Source organism: Styela clava, chromosome 12 (genome assembly GCF_964204865.1).
Source record: "Styela clava chromosome 12, kaStyClav1.hap1.2, whole genome shotgun sequence".
NCBI classification, from domain to species: Eukaryota; Metazoa; Chordata; class Ascidiacea; order Stolidobranchia; family Styelidae; genus Styela; species Styela clava.
In genome coordinates this window covers 8,893,409-8,911,532 of record NC_135261.1, presented here as the reverse complement: position 1 = coordinate 8,911,532, position 18,124 = coordinate 8,893,409, and the positions used below count along the sequence as shown (strand labels likewise).

At 35.0% G+C, this 18,124-nt stretch overlaps 1 protein-coding gene across 1 annotated transcript; it reads left to right on the top strand.

Annotated features, from left to right (window-relative positions):
- Positions 1 to 869: 869 nt before the first annotated feature.
- On the top strand, positions 870 to 17,238 carry LOC120329892 (myogenesis-regulating glycosidase-like). The gene is made up of 11 exons (XM_078118702.1): positions 870 to 1,650; positions 2,039 to 2,248; positions 3,563 to 3,699; positions 5,547 to 5,716; positions 6,676 to 6,794; positions 9,301 to 9,476; positions 9,748 to 9,999; positions 11,830 to 11,994; positions 13,990 to 14,168; positions 14,804 to 14,934; positions 15,784 to 17,238. Exons 1-11 carry the CDS (start codon positions 1,417 to 1,419, stop codon positions 16,162 to 16,164), a joined length of 2,154 nt encoding a protein of 717 aa, XP_077974828.1. The 5' UTR covers positions 870 to 1,416; the 3' UTR covers positions 16,165 to 17,238.
- Positions 17,239 to 18,124: the final 886 nt, after the last annotated feature.

The following is an 18,124-nucleotide window of genomic DNA, read 5'->3' as shown; positions in this document are numbered from 1 at the left end:
TCCAAAGCAAAATAAAAAAAGAGGATATAGTAAACCACGTTAGCAAGGATTTTACTTTTTGTCAAAATGGACATTAACTATAACTGGTGACAAGGTAACAATATTCGAATGCGAAGTATAGGAAATAGAGGAGAATCGGACACAAAACGGAAAAATAATAATAAATGAATAAGAGACGCGATTATGAGAAATCGAAAGTCAAAACAACATGACAACATGAGTAGGGACCTGAGAAGAAGATCAGTAAGGAAAAGAAGAGTATGAAAAGGGAGGGAGATAAAGGAAAAGTGAAGATGTGTAGTGGAAAGGAAAGGCGGAAAATGGATTCGGATAAAAATGAAAAAAGTAAAAGGATTGGGTCTTCGGCAAGCTAATGTGTCTAAATAAAATATACGGAGATATATACCCGCATAGTACGCGTATACTCTGTCAATTATTAACAAAATGCTTGTATAAATAGCGGGATTTGACCGGGAGTGTCTCCAATTTTAAAACTACTTTGCAGGCCGAAACCAAGGGGATGATTGTTTGCCAGACAAATAGGTAGTATACATTTCTCTAGTTCCGAATCTTTTTTTGACATTATAAGGCATTGGAACAATACTCACTATGCGTTCTTTCCATGTACGGTAGTTTGTTTATTGGAACAGTAGCAAGATTTAGCGAAAAGTTATTTAACAAAGCTACAAATTACTCGTTTACTATTGAGCGTCCGTATATTTATCTGCAGGAAGTTGTACAAGTTTGCAGGTTCTGTTTTTACGGAGTGGAAGTTGCAGATCAATTTGGCATAACTTTTGATGAGTGACAAAATGTCTAGCTCATAACGAAATTGTAAACACTTCTTTCCAGCGCCGGTAGTGATGAAAGTCATTAATTTGTATCGGATATTCTAACGTGGGTTACTACTGCATTTAAAGCGGGATTTTCAAATCAGTAGATGACTGACAGAAAAATATCGTCAACTGTGGTATTTGGTAAGATGCAAAGGCTACTGGCATATTAGACTGACGCAATTAAAATCTCAAAAACATACAATGACCACGAAATCGCGTTTGTGTTGGGTGACGTATTATAGTTAGAATACGCCATCACTTCTAATCTAATTGCTATATAGGTCATAGGGTTAATGATATCAAACGTTTGCATACGTTACCCTGTTGGTATTTTGTAGTCTAACGTAATTTCAAGTCACATGCGAATGCGTACAAAGTATTTCATTTACAGAGTTATGTATGCATACGTGTGTACTCAGCAATTATGTAATCAGGACTTGCACAATTTTATCTGTTGTACAACTCGTTAAGCAAACTATCTTCGCCGATTAATAATCCACCACTGTACTTCATAAAGCCGCCCTTGTAACTGAACGTTTGAGTTCGACAGCAAACAACCATAGACTGACTGAAGTAGTAAATGTGCCTGATTATTGCCGGCACTGTGACTTATCTGACTGTGAAAATGACGAAGGCATTTCCGGACAAGAGAATTTGGGCTTTAGTAGCTTTCACTGCATTAACTTTTTTCGTTGGAATAATAACTATGAGTGTGGGAATAACCCTCATAACAAAATCAAAACAAGCGGAGGACGAAGCTACGCCGATGCCAACTCCAACATATTCAGTCTTGTATGACTCAAGTTTATTGCAGGTTAGAAAATGGCGGGAATGCCGGTACAATTTGCATAGATATTATTCAAGCACAAAAACTGCCTTTTTTGAGCAAAGACAAAACGGAAATATCTAGATAACATTCATATTAATTAACTTAACATTAACTTGCGGGGATATATTGCAATTCTAACAACGTTTGCAAATATGAAAACACAGGGTTTGACTCGTATTTACTGTTGTTGAGGCTTTGTACATACACTTCTAGGGAATTCAGTGTAACTATGTTTTTGGAATCCTATTTGGCCTATTCTACTCACCATCGTCTGAATGTGAACTACACTCAATACAGTTCAAATACAATCTTCGCTTTTCCCATAGCAAGCCTCTTTCATTCGCTTTAAAAGATTTGCCTGTTCAATTGACAGCTTCAGTATCAATACAAAATGGAAAAGACTGTGCTTTCCACCCATTTGGCCCAAGCTTCTGACGGTCGAGGACCCCTGAACTACAGTTTTGTTAGTTCTGAACAAGGGACAAACTCGGAATCAGATCAGACTGTCAGCCTTCGATTCAGCAGTGAAGAAAATGGCGACGCTCAAATGACTATGACCTTGAAAGACCTCGGAATGGAAGGGGTAAGTACCAGAATAGAATAGCATTATTAACAAGTAAGTTACAGAGAACAGGGGAAATTTAATATGGTCAATAGTGAATAACAATAATTTGTGTGATCAATATCAAATATTAAAACAGGGCGTAACATAGAAAAACTCAAATTATAATCTCAACGGTCCTTTTTGTTTTCATTTAAAAAAAATCTCTCCGAAGTCACACATATACTACATATAAGTGGATATATGATTGACAAAAGTTTTTTTTTCATTGAAAACTTCGTGAAGAAAAAAAACTGCAACTAAAAATATCTCTTCGACTATCTAGTTTCACCCCCATATGTAACTGAAAATTTTTACTGAAAAATTTTATGCGAAAAACAAAACGAAGCGTAACATAAGTAACAGAGATTTGTAATTACAAAGTTTTCATAACACGTAGTAATGCTTTGCAGTCCCTAGTTTTCCTTGATACTCTGTGAGAAATAAAGTTACGATTTCGAGATTTTTAAAAATGCCGAGAATAAATAAACCTATTAATTAATAACTTTCTCTAAATGTGAGCACTTTTAATTCGGCACATATATAATTTTATGATAATTCAGCATAAATATCAAAACTTAATTTACGAGAAAGTGGTAGAAACAAAAAAAAACATTCTTTTGACAATTATCTAGGATATGGAAAGGCAATATAGGGATGATGAAACAAACCCATTTTTTGAAATTATGAACTATATCACGATGTAATAAATTGTTTTTGTTGAACACGAAATATACAAATGAATCGTTTTGTTAAATTGTTATTATTGTTGTTGTTCTTGTCGGGATGCTTGTGATCGTTGTTGTTGTGGAAAAATCACCCCCTCTCTCCCAGTACTTGAAGATGGAAATAGTCGCCATAAGGATATTGTTCTATTTTCATATTTTTATTGTGATGACTACCAGGCCCAATAATTTGCTCGAAATTTGGCCTAATTCGAAGTAACTGTTTTGACATTTGGCTCTCGTGCCCATTTATATCAGCATTGCCCGCTTGTTTTTGATAATATACCATATCAAAATATAACTATAATCTAAACTAAACCAAACTATTCATGATTTTAAGTATTCATCAAACAACTGTGTTCCAATGTCTTTACGTATTCTAAATATTAATCATATTACATAGCAATATGTATTTGCTTAAATGAAATATAATGATATCATACGACGATGGATCTTCTGTCACACCCACAAGAGGCAATATTATCATTTTCACGTGATGGTGAAATCACATTGACGAAACAACTATATTTACAAATGAAGAAAGAACATATGTTGTTTGTTTATTTTCCAGAACGTTGCTTCCTACGAAGTATCATGGACTAGTGAAGCAGAATGGTTGGAACCAACAGACTGTTTTTCAATGTCACCATACGGAGATGGCTGGTTCGGTGGTTCAGAAATGTATTATCAGTGGTGGCCTATAAACAGGTGAATAAAATTAATAAATACCGAATTGTCATATTATTCCTAAATACAAGATGACCCCAATGGGGGTCAGTGAACTGACCTCAGGTCAGTAAATATGTTTAATATGTATGTGAGACCGATGTAGACCGTGCTTTTTTTGGTGATTTTAGACTCTTTAAAATCTTAGATTTTTTAGTCATGCTCAGTCCAACACCTATTTCCGATGTGATTAATTTCTTGAAAATGTGCTTTCGCACATAGTCTCTGCATTTTCCAACAAAAATAAACGTAACGCGTGCATTCAAACTTTTTCGAGCCATACTTTTACGCGTTCTATCTTACAAATTTGCCAAGTCTTCCATTTTTCGAAACCGATTTTTCAATAAAGATGTTCTTTTACAAAGCATTCGTGTATATTAAAAATTTAGGCAGTAAGGCCTGATAATGAATATTGGGCTAATGTCAATATATCTTCCGACTATTACAACAATGCAGGAGGCTAATGTCAAGAGTTTAAAATTAGTTCACAAACAAAACGTACGATAGTTACCACATAACATTTGGTTTCCACGATGCACTCGTGACCGGATATCTCCTGGAAAATTAATCTTAAATTTAATAACATCATAATATAGAAGCAATTCGTCGTGTTTTACTGACTTTGGTCACTGGGATACTGTATTATTATATTATATTCAATTAAATCATTAACGTTAGCTCTTTGAAGCGACAATCAGGTATTTACTTAAATAATCGCGTAATACCCGAGCCCTTAATATAAAGCTGAACGAATATATAAGCATCACACCAAATAATTGTTCATTGTTTGTGCGTGCTTTTACAAAAATTACTCAAGGCCAAATATGACGATCACTTTCAAGAAAATCCAGATTTGGTATCTGAAATATAATTAACATATTATATGTGTGCTAAAATTGTATTTGAAACGATACATCTGCACTGCCCTATGTCGTTGATTTATACCACTCTTATACATGATATATGACCGATTGATGATAATTCTCTTTAAATTCTGAAATTTGATGCATTTTTACCTTTTTTATTCATTTTTTACCCAATTACAATAAATTAAAAACTAATACAAAAATGGATTTTGAAGCTATTTAATTTGCTATTTTTTTACTAAAATTAATTTTCGTCTATGCAGCGATCGTATTTTGCATTGACAAATGCATTTTCGAATAACTGATGATTTCAGAATCGAATCGACTATATTATTCGAATAGAATCCATAATACTTGGAAGATTCAGACACATAAATTAGTGAAAACAAGTAACCTAGCACTCGAACAGTTCCCACACAGTGAGTATAACATCTCTTCCCAATAGTTCACTCGGAAGAAAAGAGTCTTTATGTCAGAATTGCACTTCAAAAATATGAAATGAATAACAAAATGAGGGATTCATCACGACCTGTAGGCGAACGAAAAAGATGGCGGCGATTCGAAATTATTGTCCGAACCGATTCGAATAATTTACTATTCGATTCGATTCAAAACGCCCAGCCTTAATGACTTTTAATGAAAATACCAAACCCTCATTATTGTTTGGGTTTGAATTGAAGAGAGGCACATCACGACTTACAATACCAGTATTTCCAATTTGGTACAAAATACCGCCATTTTTGACATAGCATTTTTACTGTACAGGTGTCCTTGTGTTAATTCAACTACACGGAGTCTACCGTCATCTTAATCAGAGACTCCATCGACGTTTAAAATGATAACCCCATTCCAAGCAATTTTGACCCATTCTGATACAAAATTTACAGTCAACGTGAACGCTTTGAAGTTACTTCATTTTGTCTCGTTTTTGATTTTAAAATGGATTCTGTTTATATGGTTCAGATGGTCAAAAGAGATGTCGTTCTACTTATCGGGAGATATGTACTCAGATGCTCAACAATATGGTTCTGTATTGGAACGGTATTGGCTTTCGACAACTGGGGCAGCATTGTATGTTGATGCTGATGTACCTTTGCATGTTAGCACTGAGAATTATAGACTATGTTTCAAGGGTGAGTTCACGTGATAAAACATTATGCTTGTTTATAAGTGACATTGGGCGTTGGATGTTTGCACCATTGTTTATCAATGCCTTTTAAATTTATCTTCACAGTAGAGAAGCCGCAATATACAATCCTAGTTTGTCGTTTTTGTTTTCTGGAGAGCGGAATCAAATACAAATTTCCATTGAACAATATTATAGACTCGACAGAATACGTTATTCCACTTTTATGTATATTAAATTCTCTTTACCAGCCTGCCGTGGTAGTAAGCACTATGCCCGATGCCGATAAAGAGAAAGCGGTAGTCGTCCCAATTTTCTAATATTTCTTCTGCCTAATTGTGACGTCTCACAAAATCTTACAACTTCCGCTGTAGGATGAAATGTTAATAAGGTTTACCACAGACAGGCAGGACATTCATTTGTGGCTTAGAAACTCGAAATTAGGGCGAATATATTGGTCACAGTAGCTCGTCCTCAAATTGTAAATAAACATTTATTTACACATTTATGAATGAAAGAAGTGTTAGCTTACGCGGTAATATACTGACATTACAGAGACATGAGTACTAAATGGTGTAATGATTATTTCTCAGGAATGAATTATGCAAAAATATAAAAATTATTATATTGAATTTTTCTTTCGCATAATGATGATTACCACTTACCAATGAAAGTAGTAGATAGTTCTGCTCTATGTCAACGTTCTATTTACTTTTGAATAATATTCTGTTTTATCAAGGATGGGCTGTGTGTCTTGACGTAAATTTACGCTTTTATTACGTAACCATCGCAAAAATCATTTATTTTATTCCGATGACCATCGGAATGATTGAGAAGAGCAGTGAGTATTACACAAAACATGAATCATACTAAGACCCTTTTTTAAATGCGCGGTATGTGCATGGAATCGACGTTTTTTGGGGCATTTTTTCATAATATTTACCTTTCCACATATTTCTTATTTAGGTTCATTCAAAAATTCACCGTATAGAGAAAGTGCAACGTCATCAGAAGGATTACCATTTCTGAAATATAGAGTTTTTCTATCACCAGACGCAAGACAGACGCATGAATATGTGTTTTTGGTACGTGCTTCGAATATACCATTTTGGAATTTGGTTTTTTATTTAAAGTAATTCAAAAGTTGCAAGCCCGTACTTAGGACTATGAACTTAACAAATGACTTTTCAATACATTTTGTTGAAGATAGCTATTTTTAAAACATAATTTATAACTTTGTATAAAACGTATGGTATTAACATGTTCTGGCTTTTTTGATTAAAAAAATTTTTTTTTACATTGAATACCTACTCACACATGTTTTCGTTTTTAGCTTTTCTTTATTTTTCTTTTAATATTTTCTTTATTAGCGCGCAACAAATCATTAAATCCGATCCAAGTTTATGGCTGTTTCAAACGATCTAACGTAGTAAAAGCGTATTCCACGGAAAGAATAATTCCGTCATGGTATCATATCATTATATTCTTATCGTATAACACAACTAGGACTGCAACTGTATCCTAAGGCAGTGTTACTCAACTTTTTTTTATCACGACCCACTTGGCATGGCGAAATTTTTTCGCGACCCTCAGAAACTAAAATAAAAATAAAGCAAAATTTATTAATATAGAAAATACTAAAAAATAATAATAAAATTGCCAATACCTGTAATGAGACCGATGTGCTTGCATACATTTTCGCACAAAAGATCGAATCCTGACTCTATTTCGGTGATGGTAGGTCTCTGTACTGGTTCCAAAGCTTTCAAATTTGATCGATACTTTGTTTCAACATAAATTATTGGGAAAAAAAAATTTTCGGCGACCCCCAATGGGCCCATTTACGACCCATCGGTGGGTCGGGACCCCCTGTTTGAAGAGCCCCATCCTAAGTTATTATGACGCAACAAAACGAAAGTAATATCATAATGAAGAAAGAGATAAAGTGGACCATCGACATTAGTATACAATTGTCTGTATTTACGCAAGAAAGCCGTAACAGCATAACAACAATTTCCAAAAATCTTAATTTTAAATCAGTCTATAATTTTTTAGTATTGCAGATTTCTATTTGAAACACTAAGTCGAAATTATCATCTTTACGGAACATGCGTGATATTTCTATTTGGGAGTAAATTATATGTGAAAACGTAGACAAGTTCACTAATACAATGGAATATATCTTGACTGGTATATATTAGGTCGAATATTGGCATCTGTTTATTAGGCATGACGTCATAATTATGCGGTCATGTGTTCTCAGAATAATCTTTTTAGAACCATGTTTATCGCCGATTTATCTTTGATTCATTCTTGAAGTTATTATAATTTAACACTTAAGCTTGAACTTCACGTCTGTCGCTTTCAAACAACATCTGGCAAGCAAGTTAAAATAAATTGAAATGTGATTATCTTTGATCAATCATAGAGTGTTAATAAATAAACAAGTCCCATACGCGGATGAATATAATTTATAATCACGGTTTAAAGCAAAATAACATTTTCAAGTTTATAGCGTAACAATAGCTTAGCTGGATGCCGTCTGAGAAGCGTATTCGCCCAAGTCCGCAATTTAGTGGTTTTTCACATTTAATGGTAATTCCTTCAAATCAATCCATTCTGTTCTTGAGGTTGTTGTATTTGAATTGACGTAACTCGATCTTTATAGGTTTATTCCCTGCAAATTGTAAAGTGCAAGTAAAATCATGAGTCACAAACTTTATTCGTTACCAATAAAGTGTTAATTACTTTCGCTTCAGCATTCTTCCCCATTCTTACATCACGAATTAAATTTATCGACGTTTGAATAATTTTTGACAAACACAATAAATTGCCAACCCGAATGACTATTTATTCAATACATATCGTGAACACAAACCGAAGACGAGATATGTATGCATTGACAATTCCTGGTTCAGTAGCGCTCCAGTCCTTCGCCCATAATGTAGAATATTACAGGAGGCTATACAAAGATTCCGGTACAGTCCTTTTCATATATATCATTGATTACTTAGGTCAAGCTTGTTATAAAACAAGGCGTAAACATCTCATATCTCATCTCATTATCAATCATATTTACGTCAAATTCATTTATTGTAAAAATACACTGATTGTGTTGTCGGGCAATATTTCATTATGAATAATAAGATAGGTTTGGGGACGAAATTCCATGAAGCACTATCATCCCCAATAAATTAATAAAACGATTTTAAATAGTCTTTATTGCAGCTTACACAATTAAAAGCAAAACAGTTTGAAGACATATGTGTTCGGGAACTCTTCTATACATACTTACATGAAAAGTCTAAACATTAAATTCTTGTTAACCAAAGCATATATTTGCTCTAAACAAGGCAATACATAAGTTGCCGCTCAGGCGTAAAAATATGTTTAAGTTTGGAAGAATTATCGTTCGATTTTTTTTCCTCTTTTTACAGTAGGAATGGATAGATGGTCCTGGTTGTTATTTAAATGGCTCTTTCTTAGCGTGCATTTTTAGCTGTCATAGAGGTATCAGTTTTGATTTTTACGGTAGCTACACAAAAGGGTTGTGTTGGCCACCAAGTAAAGTCTTGTTTCGACTCTTTATAGAAATCTGGACTCTTGAAACGACCACAACAACTTCCCGATCGACGAATGACTAAATCACCAATCTGGTCTACATGGGCAAGATATAAACAAAATGTCACTCAAGATGTCGTACTTGGATATGCAAATGAAATTGAAGCGAAGGGATTTAGTAATAGCCAGCTTGAAATTGATGACGGGTGAGATGTTATTATATATATGTATATGGTTTACATAGGCGAGGAAATGGATAAACAGGTTGTTTGACGTTTATTTTTAAAGCGTCTTCGACTCCGGCCTCCGGGTAAACACAAATGCAAAAGTACGACTCTTACACCAGCTACGAACTTCGAAAAATTCAAATTCTGATAACAGAAAAATTTACCTATGCGGGCCTAGGTCTTCTTTGATTTATTGACCATTGAAAGTTTGAAACTTCGACTCCGACGAATTCGATTTTTTTTGTTTCAGTTACGAAACGAGTTACGGAGACTACACTTTCGACCCAGTGAAGTTTCCAGATGCAGCTGGGATGATAGAACAACTACACAATAAAGGATTTCGAGTCACAACATGGGTGACAACATTTGTTAATAGAAGATCTGTAAATTATAATGAAACGCAATATTTTGTTAAAAATGGCGAAGGAGATGTTGGCAACGTTGTTTGGTGGGATGGAGTTGGAGCTCTGGTCGACTATACTAATCCTGCAGCTTGTGATTGGTGTGTATTCAATTTGTTTATTGGGTAATCCCGTAGTGTGTGTACCAGGTTAGAGTTAGGCCATAATTTGATTCCGATTTTCTTTATTTTGGTTTTATTACAAATTCGGAGACTGTCTGCGTTAGCCAAGTGTGTTAGCCCATTTGTTTCAGTACCTTTACAGAACTTGATGTAAAATAGTCGAACAAAATTAGTTACCTCCATATTGGTACACACACTTCTGGAGCGCCGTTTATTGGACTTGTTTTGCTAAATTCTTGTTGCGATTGTTGGTAGTCTTGTTGTCGGGGTGATTTACATGTCGGAAAAATCACCTTTTTCTGTAACTGATGGACCAATCAATTTCACATTTGCAGTACTCAAAGATGGTCACAACCGCTATAATGCTATTACTTTCTTCAAGTTTTATCCGACTGTTGTAGTATTTGATATTCCAACAAAATCTATATTTCATTGTGTTAGTGCCGTTTCATTTTAATTAAATTTATTTTTTGATTCCATTGTGCTTCTCCGCCTCCGTTACGCACGTCGCCAATCTATTCAGCAAAACCAACTCCGTACCGGTACCGATTCGCGCAACGTTCGCGGACTTGATTTTAAATTCGGATTTGATTTCATTGTAAGTCGGGATACTGGTGCTACCGGTTTCCACTACATGTATATATATATAGTTTAGTATAAAAGCGCGTATTCATTTTTTCTGCACAACCATTTGTTTACCCAAATTATTAAATGTATATATTTTTCGTATAGGCATTATTTATAGGGGCAACCGCTTCATGAATGATGTCTTTTTTTGTGTGTGTGTCTTTTTGTTTTATTAGCTGATAAAATGAACCACGGATATAGATTTGCAACACAGCTCTGAACACAAATGGGAAATCTTCTTGTTCCGTTCCGTTGTCGATAGACTAATCCCATTCATAGATGTTGAAAACATTTTTCAAATGCCTAAACCTAATAAAAAAATCTGAACGAATGAAACACCCTTTCCAACATTACAATTCATTTTTTTTAACAACTTGGCTGTGGATAGTGGCGCAAATAGCGGTAAACATTGTTTGCTCTGTTACCAAATAACATGTAGTATCTAGGAAGTTTATATTGTGTAATTAAGTTGAATGACACCGTATTTTTGAACGTCATTCTTTTATTACCGAAATATACTGTTTGGTGCAGCATTCCTTGCTGTCACAAAGTTTATCATGCTCATGATACAGTTGTAATAATATCATCTAAAAGCTTGTTTAAATCTCTCATTTGTACTTGAAAATATTTTGGAGGGAGTTTGAAGATATATAGTAAAAAAAAATATTTTTGACTTGTCCTCATTCAAGTGACTATTTTAAATTTTATAGATAGTCAAAACATCGATTCACTTTTTGTTTACAGTACAGGCATTTTAACATTGTAAAATGCAAGCAAAAATCGTCACTTTTCTTTTGCCCTTTTTATTCCATTGTTTGTTATTCTTTGGAAAATTTGATACATACACAACTAATCATGGTGCACGTTACTACGGACCTATATTTTTTATCAACAAGATATTTTTATCGATTTTAGAGAATAAAAAAAATGTAATTGTCGTCAATTGGAATTGCTTCATTTTTATTAGACACGTAGCAGTCCGACAAATCGTTTTGTTCATTTTACCAGAAATCGGAAAAAATGCGCCATCACGGGAATATTTTTACTGTTTTCATTCAGACGAGCCAGCGATTCAAACCGGCCTCTTTAACGAAGTACCGGTATCTTCAGAATTTCCTGCCTATATATTGGTGCGTTGGTCGGTTTTAAAATCCCGAAGATAACCCCTTTTTTCCTATCTAGGTATGTTTCTAATCTTGAAAAAGTACGTCAAAGATATGGAGTTGATTCTTTTAAATTTGATGCTGGAGAAATAAACTATCTAACATCAATACCTGATTACCAGACGCATGAATTCTTGAAAAATCCTGGAACTTATACAACGGATTACGCAGCATGTGCTCACAGGTATTTTCAATATTGAATGAATCTGCAACTTTACGATGCGATGTAGAAATTTGAGATTAATTCGGGCTGTTTTAATTCGCCACGATCCTGGGTCAGTCACAGGCGCTCCCGTAGTATGTAAACCAAAGTGGCGGACACCGGAATATAGTATGTGTACCAGGTTAGGGTTAGGACATTTTATTCGAATTTCCCTTATTTTAGTTCTATTACGAGCTCGGGGACTAGCCCGTAGTATTTGGACCCGAAATTATGGCCTTACCCTAACCTGGTACACATACTACATTCCGGCGTCCACCATATTGATTCACATACTAAGGGAGTACCCAGTAACAAGATAGAGTGACTGATGCATGACTAGTCAGAATATTCACTACCTATGGTAACTTGTCTCTGCTGCCGTTCCTTGCTAAATTGTTTCTTGAGTTGCAAAACAAGCAAAATTTAATTTAACTTGGACATTATTTAGATCTGATTCGTCACACGAGCACGAAGTATTTCATTAGAGACTGAGGCGCGATTGAAAATGCGACTATGGAAATTTCTGTGGTGCCCTCCTCGCCCTTGGTGCTAAGCACGTGTATATTTTGCATGGGGGTAATCCAGCGATGGGAACACTCACTTATTCGAGTCGTTTCTGGCAAGGCATCGAGGTTATCTGCGACCTATCAGTTACGACGTTGCATCTTCAAAGTATGGAAAAGACTTTCACTGTCGAGTGTCAACACTTATATAACGTCTGTTTGCTTTTCTCATGCCCGCGCGATAGGAACAAAGAATAATTTGATTGGAGACGTGCATGGCATCAATTTGAAAATAATGAGTATAGTTAAGAATAATGCGTTCAAACACAGTTTTTACGTTAAGATTTTCAGAGTCCCTTGTGCCCAATGCCCTTCTGTTAGACCGAAGTAAAAAAAAATTGAAATGTGCTTAGCTTCCAATTGGCGTCCACTGTGAACTCTCCCACATCGACGAAATGTGGCGCCGTATTGCTTATTTTTTTACAGATAATATAATCGGATTTTCCGAACTTTCGAAACTTTAGCAGTTCTCGGGACTTTAATGGTAACCCATAACATTGCTCAGATATCACTCCTTTGTTTGCAAGTGAGTGGGCGTGGCCATGCTTTGAGAAAATTTCCTTACATTTTTTTCCCGAAGCATTTAAAACAAAATACACTTTCATGCTTTGCATCCATAGTAAGGTCTTTTCGATTCAACGAGACAAAAAACCGTTTCGATTTATTGCGTTAATTTGACGTTCCAGTTTGCTGTTATTTCCGCGCATAATGTCTTCGGGTTAGGATCAGTTTCGGATATAGGGGGCTGTGTAAGCTTATGACTGTAATGGCATGTTTAAAACTTGCCCCCCCCCCCCCCCTGACTATTTATGGCTTATTTTAATGGCTTATGGCTTATTTTATGTACCGGGTTGTAAAATGAATTTGTTGACATATTCGTTAATCATTACCTGTAGAATCTACATCCTAAATAATTCAGTGACGTCAGCTCATTAAATGTACATAATCGGGTCGTTGCACTAAAGTAACCTTATATATTCAGCTTTCTTGAACCCGAGTTGACAAAGACGCAAAAACAATTTTTTTTTATCTTTTTTTGTACAAGAATCTTGAAATCAGGCCGATGCCATACTTTATGTTTTTTTGTAATTTGAGTCACATTACAAGCTAATTTTAACCTAGAAGTAATAAAATCATGCCGAATTTTTAGAATTGAAGTCGTTGCAAAGCTAAAAACACCGCCTTTTTTGAGGCAACATGTGCTGTGTATAGTCGGGGATTTTCACCATCGACGTTGAATTGAAAGACATTTACTTCGACCACGGCTCTCGTATCCAGATTGAGGGAAATTCCGGAGGAAACTAAATTTTAACTAGATAATAAAAACTTTGACGTATGCAAACATGGAGATATAACACTTCTCAAGTTGTTTTTATAATATGATTCCCATATTGGTTAAATATACTTTTTTTAGACTTGGCGATCAGATTGAAGTTAGAGCATCATGGAGAAACCAAGATCTTCCAATATTCGTGCGAATGATGGATAAAGATTCGAACTGGACTCCAGCGAAAGGCTTGAAGACAATGATACCCACGGCTTTAACTTTTAGTTTACTTGGATATCCCTACATTCTACCAGATATGATCGGAGGTAGGGGAAACACTATTCGGAAAATATTGAAATTTATCGGAGATCTAGTGGTAATTTAACTGGTTCACGTAGACTTTCTAAAAAAACTCGTAACAGAACATGTATACAAAAGTTACACGTACAAAAATGCACATACTCTCTTTGAGAATGTTAATCGAAATTCTTTAATTTAGTAATGTAAGGGGTCATTCCTCAGCGACTGGAAAGAACAGTAAAGTACAATATTATTATCGCCATATCGCTTTGCAAGCCGGTTTAAGACTGATTTATTTTCGGGCGCCGAATTTTAAAATAAAATAATAATTTTTTTGATTAAACCCAACCCAATAACGACAGCTAATCGAAATAATCGCAGTTTATTTACGATAAAATTGCTGACATCTGCGTTAGACTTCAATTTACACGCCGTACGTTAGGTGGCGTGCATAAGCCATGGCAAATTACAGAGGGAACCAGCTATCAACGACGCTCGACAGACCAAATATCACTATAAGTGATCATCAAATATATATATTGTCTCCCTTCACGTCCCTCAACCACTTATCATAGCGGACTTGCCGGCAATTAGACATTCGCTAGTAGTAGTTTTTCCAATCACACAGATTAGAAATTTAATATTTATCGCTCATTTTCAGGAAATGGTTATGAAAACGGATTTTTGCAACAATATTTACCGGAACGGGAACTTTACATTCGATGGCTCGAAATGACTGCATTTCTTCCCGCGATGCAATTTTCAATATCACCATGGCAATATGACGACGAGGTATGATATTTTATTTTGAGAAACAAAGAAATTATACGTCACTGTATAATATATCGATATTATGATAACGGTTCTGAACAGTGAGTCAGTCAGAACAACAGTGAAATGGGGCAGTCGACATTGGTTCAACATCGTACAGGTGGTACTAATTGGGGTCAACTATGTGCATTGGAAGGATGTATGTCTTTGCAAACCATTTTCCATTCCTGGTTGCAAAAAATTGTCAACATTTGTGATTTTTTACTAAAATATGAAAGCAATGCGCAAATATCTGGACTCGAAATTCAGATGGTTGTGAGATCACCGTAATGTAGGAAAAGATTTCATGTATCGAATAGTAACAAATGTCATAAGCAATTTCGAGAGAGAGATACGGAAAGATATAAAATTGTGCCCGTGAATGTAAAAACTAGTAAAAGTACGGGTAATAATTCGGTCTCGATAGGAAGAAAACGAGTAATAAATAGCTTTTATGCGACATCTTCAATCTTTATATATACTAAAAATTTGAATTCGATTGGTCGAGGCGATTTTCGAGCTCGGAAAAACCCAACAAGAACAAAAAACGAGAATATCGGTCAGAGACCGAAGACTCATCGATCGAAAGTTATTACTTCGTAGCGACACCGTGTGTCCAATCACTAATTAATCAATAACTCGCTAATTATACAACATAATTCATCCAAAATCGATAGGCTTCTGTTCCGAGATATGATGAATGCACATGCAAAATTTGTTGCAGATTTAACCTCGCCTTCGTGAGATATCGTCAGTATCTAACAGACAAACAAACAAACAGAAACAGTGTTTTGTTTAAAAGGTGAAAATAAAATGCTATTTTTTTTTCAGGTGACTGAGCTCGCAAAGCAATACGTTGAAATACACGAGACGACAGTGTATGAAGAATTAACCAAGGCGTTCCAAGAATACATCGATGGCGATACTGGAATGGGGGCGATAAGACCTATCTGGTGGATTGCACCAACAGATAAAAACAGTTATCAAATCGATGACGAATTTTTGATAGGAGATAGATACCTCGTGGCACCGATTGTGGAGAATGCCACAAGAAGTAGAGACGTTTATTTACCAGGACCATCTGGCTTTGATGGCCAACCACTTATGTGGATGGATAGACTACGAGAGGGTGGAGAACCTATCAAGGGTGGAGTCACAATAAAAAACTACGCAGTAAATTTAGAAGAAATATCTTGGTGGGAACTAAAGTAAACCAATTTTGGTTTGTAAAGATAACGTCTGATCGAAATTAAATTATTAGCTAATAAGAAAGTATTACAGCCGTGAATACATGACGATGAATCCCGGTATAGAAAACGGTTCGTCAGATCAAACCACGAAAAAAAAAAAAAAAGATAAATTTAATGACCTAGTAGTGAAAAAAAATTCAGCAAAATTAGAAGAAAATTCTAAAAAAAATAGACAGTGATGTCATTGTCGACACGGAACTCGTAACCGTAATCGATTTTTTAAACGTAATACTTGTTCGTATAAACTTCAAACAAAAACTGCCAAGCTCGGTACCCTGCTATAAATCCCAGGAATAGATGTGCAATGACTTATCAGTGAATGAGCAGGCTGGACCTCCTACACGTCATTCGGATGCATAAATTCCATATTCAGATTTAGACAATTTTGCCCTGCAATCAGTAAATTTCCCAATAAAATGTAAAACACTAATACAAATTAGGAGATATCGGGTCAATTTTAAACGGCGGCCCTTCCTATACTCACATGACTGTCCGAATTTCCGATCTGACGAGTAAAATATAACAAACACCAATGGAAAAGCGCTAGCACTGATGAAGAAAATATTTTTTTTCCGACTATTCTATCGACTGTATCTCTGTTTCACCTCGATTTTCTTATGCTAGTGTGACCCATTCGTTAGGAGTGGGAATGACCACAAACCGTTTTCTCCGTCGATTCACTTTTATTCCATTTGTATGTGATTTTTTTCATTTGTATTTTGTACTTTAATCATGCATGACCAACGTATGAAATTAGCGTTGTAATCATTTACGATGTTTTTTTTCCATGTCTTCGGGCATGGGCCGAAGAAGTTTTTGTCTGTACGCTATTCCATACATATTATTTTGTTTTCTCTGGTCAGATTTTCAAAGTGTTTTCAGATTTTTAGTGTCTATATTGTGCAATATTATTTTAATTTAAAACATTTATTGATGTTTTATAATTTTAGTGGATAAATTATTCGTATTTATGCATTTTTTTTTCAAAACATTGCTACCTATAATTATTATCTTTTGAAATTCAAGAATTTTTTTTAATTTTTATTTTGTCAGTTTCATTGTTGTAAACTGTTTTCATGCATATGACGAGTATTTGAACTCTGATATAGTGTGATCTATTATGTATTTTACTTGTTTGAAAAAAGAATCCATTCCAAATAAAATTGCATATTTTTTGATTTTTCGAAAAATGATTTTTAGGGGGAAAGATTCCTAATACTATGTATATATATACAATTTTGCAGTTTCATGATTATGATTCATTGGTTTCACAATTATATATACACGTTTTTATAAACTGACTGATAAAAATAGATTTATTAAAGGGGTTAATTGTACGGATAGATCCTACGAAATGTCATAATGTAACAATAGGTGTATTTTTATGAAAAATTTATTTTGTACTCTCGAAGTATGTGAACCAAGATGTCGGACGGCTGTGAACCGGAACGTATTGTATGTACCAGGTTAGGGTTAGGCCATACTTTTATTCCAATTTTCCTTATTTAGTTCTATTACGAGTTCAAGGACTAGTCAAGTGACTCCCGTAGTATTTGTACCTGAAATTATAGCCTACCCTCACTTGGTACACATACTACGTTCCGGTGTCCGCCATATTGGGCACATACTTAGGATGAACCGAAATTTCTACTCCAGTTTAGGTGGCGTACAGGAAAAAGCATATGCTGGACAGATTTTATTTGCTATTCGACTTCTTACCTATAGTTGGCTCTAGTCTAGGTGTATAGGCAATCAGTTCCACGCAGAAAATTAGTTACTCAAGAAATTGACTTGACCCCTCAATAACCTGGGCTTTGGATTCGGTTGTGGACTACCAATTGAAGATATTTGTAGTTTTTGTACTACATGTCTCGTGATAAACTACTGTGACAATTCTTTACTACCGTTTTACAGCGGTCGGC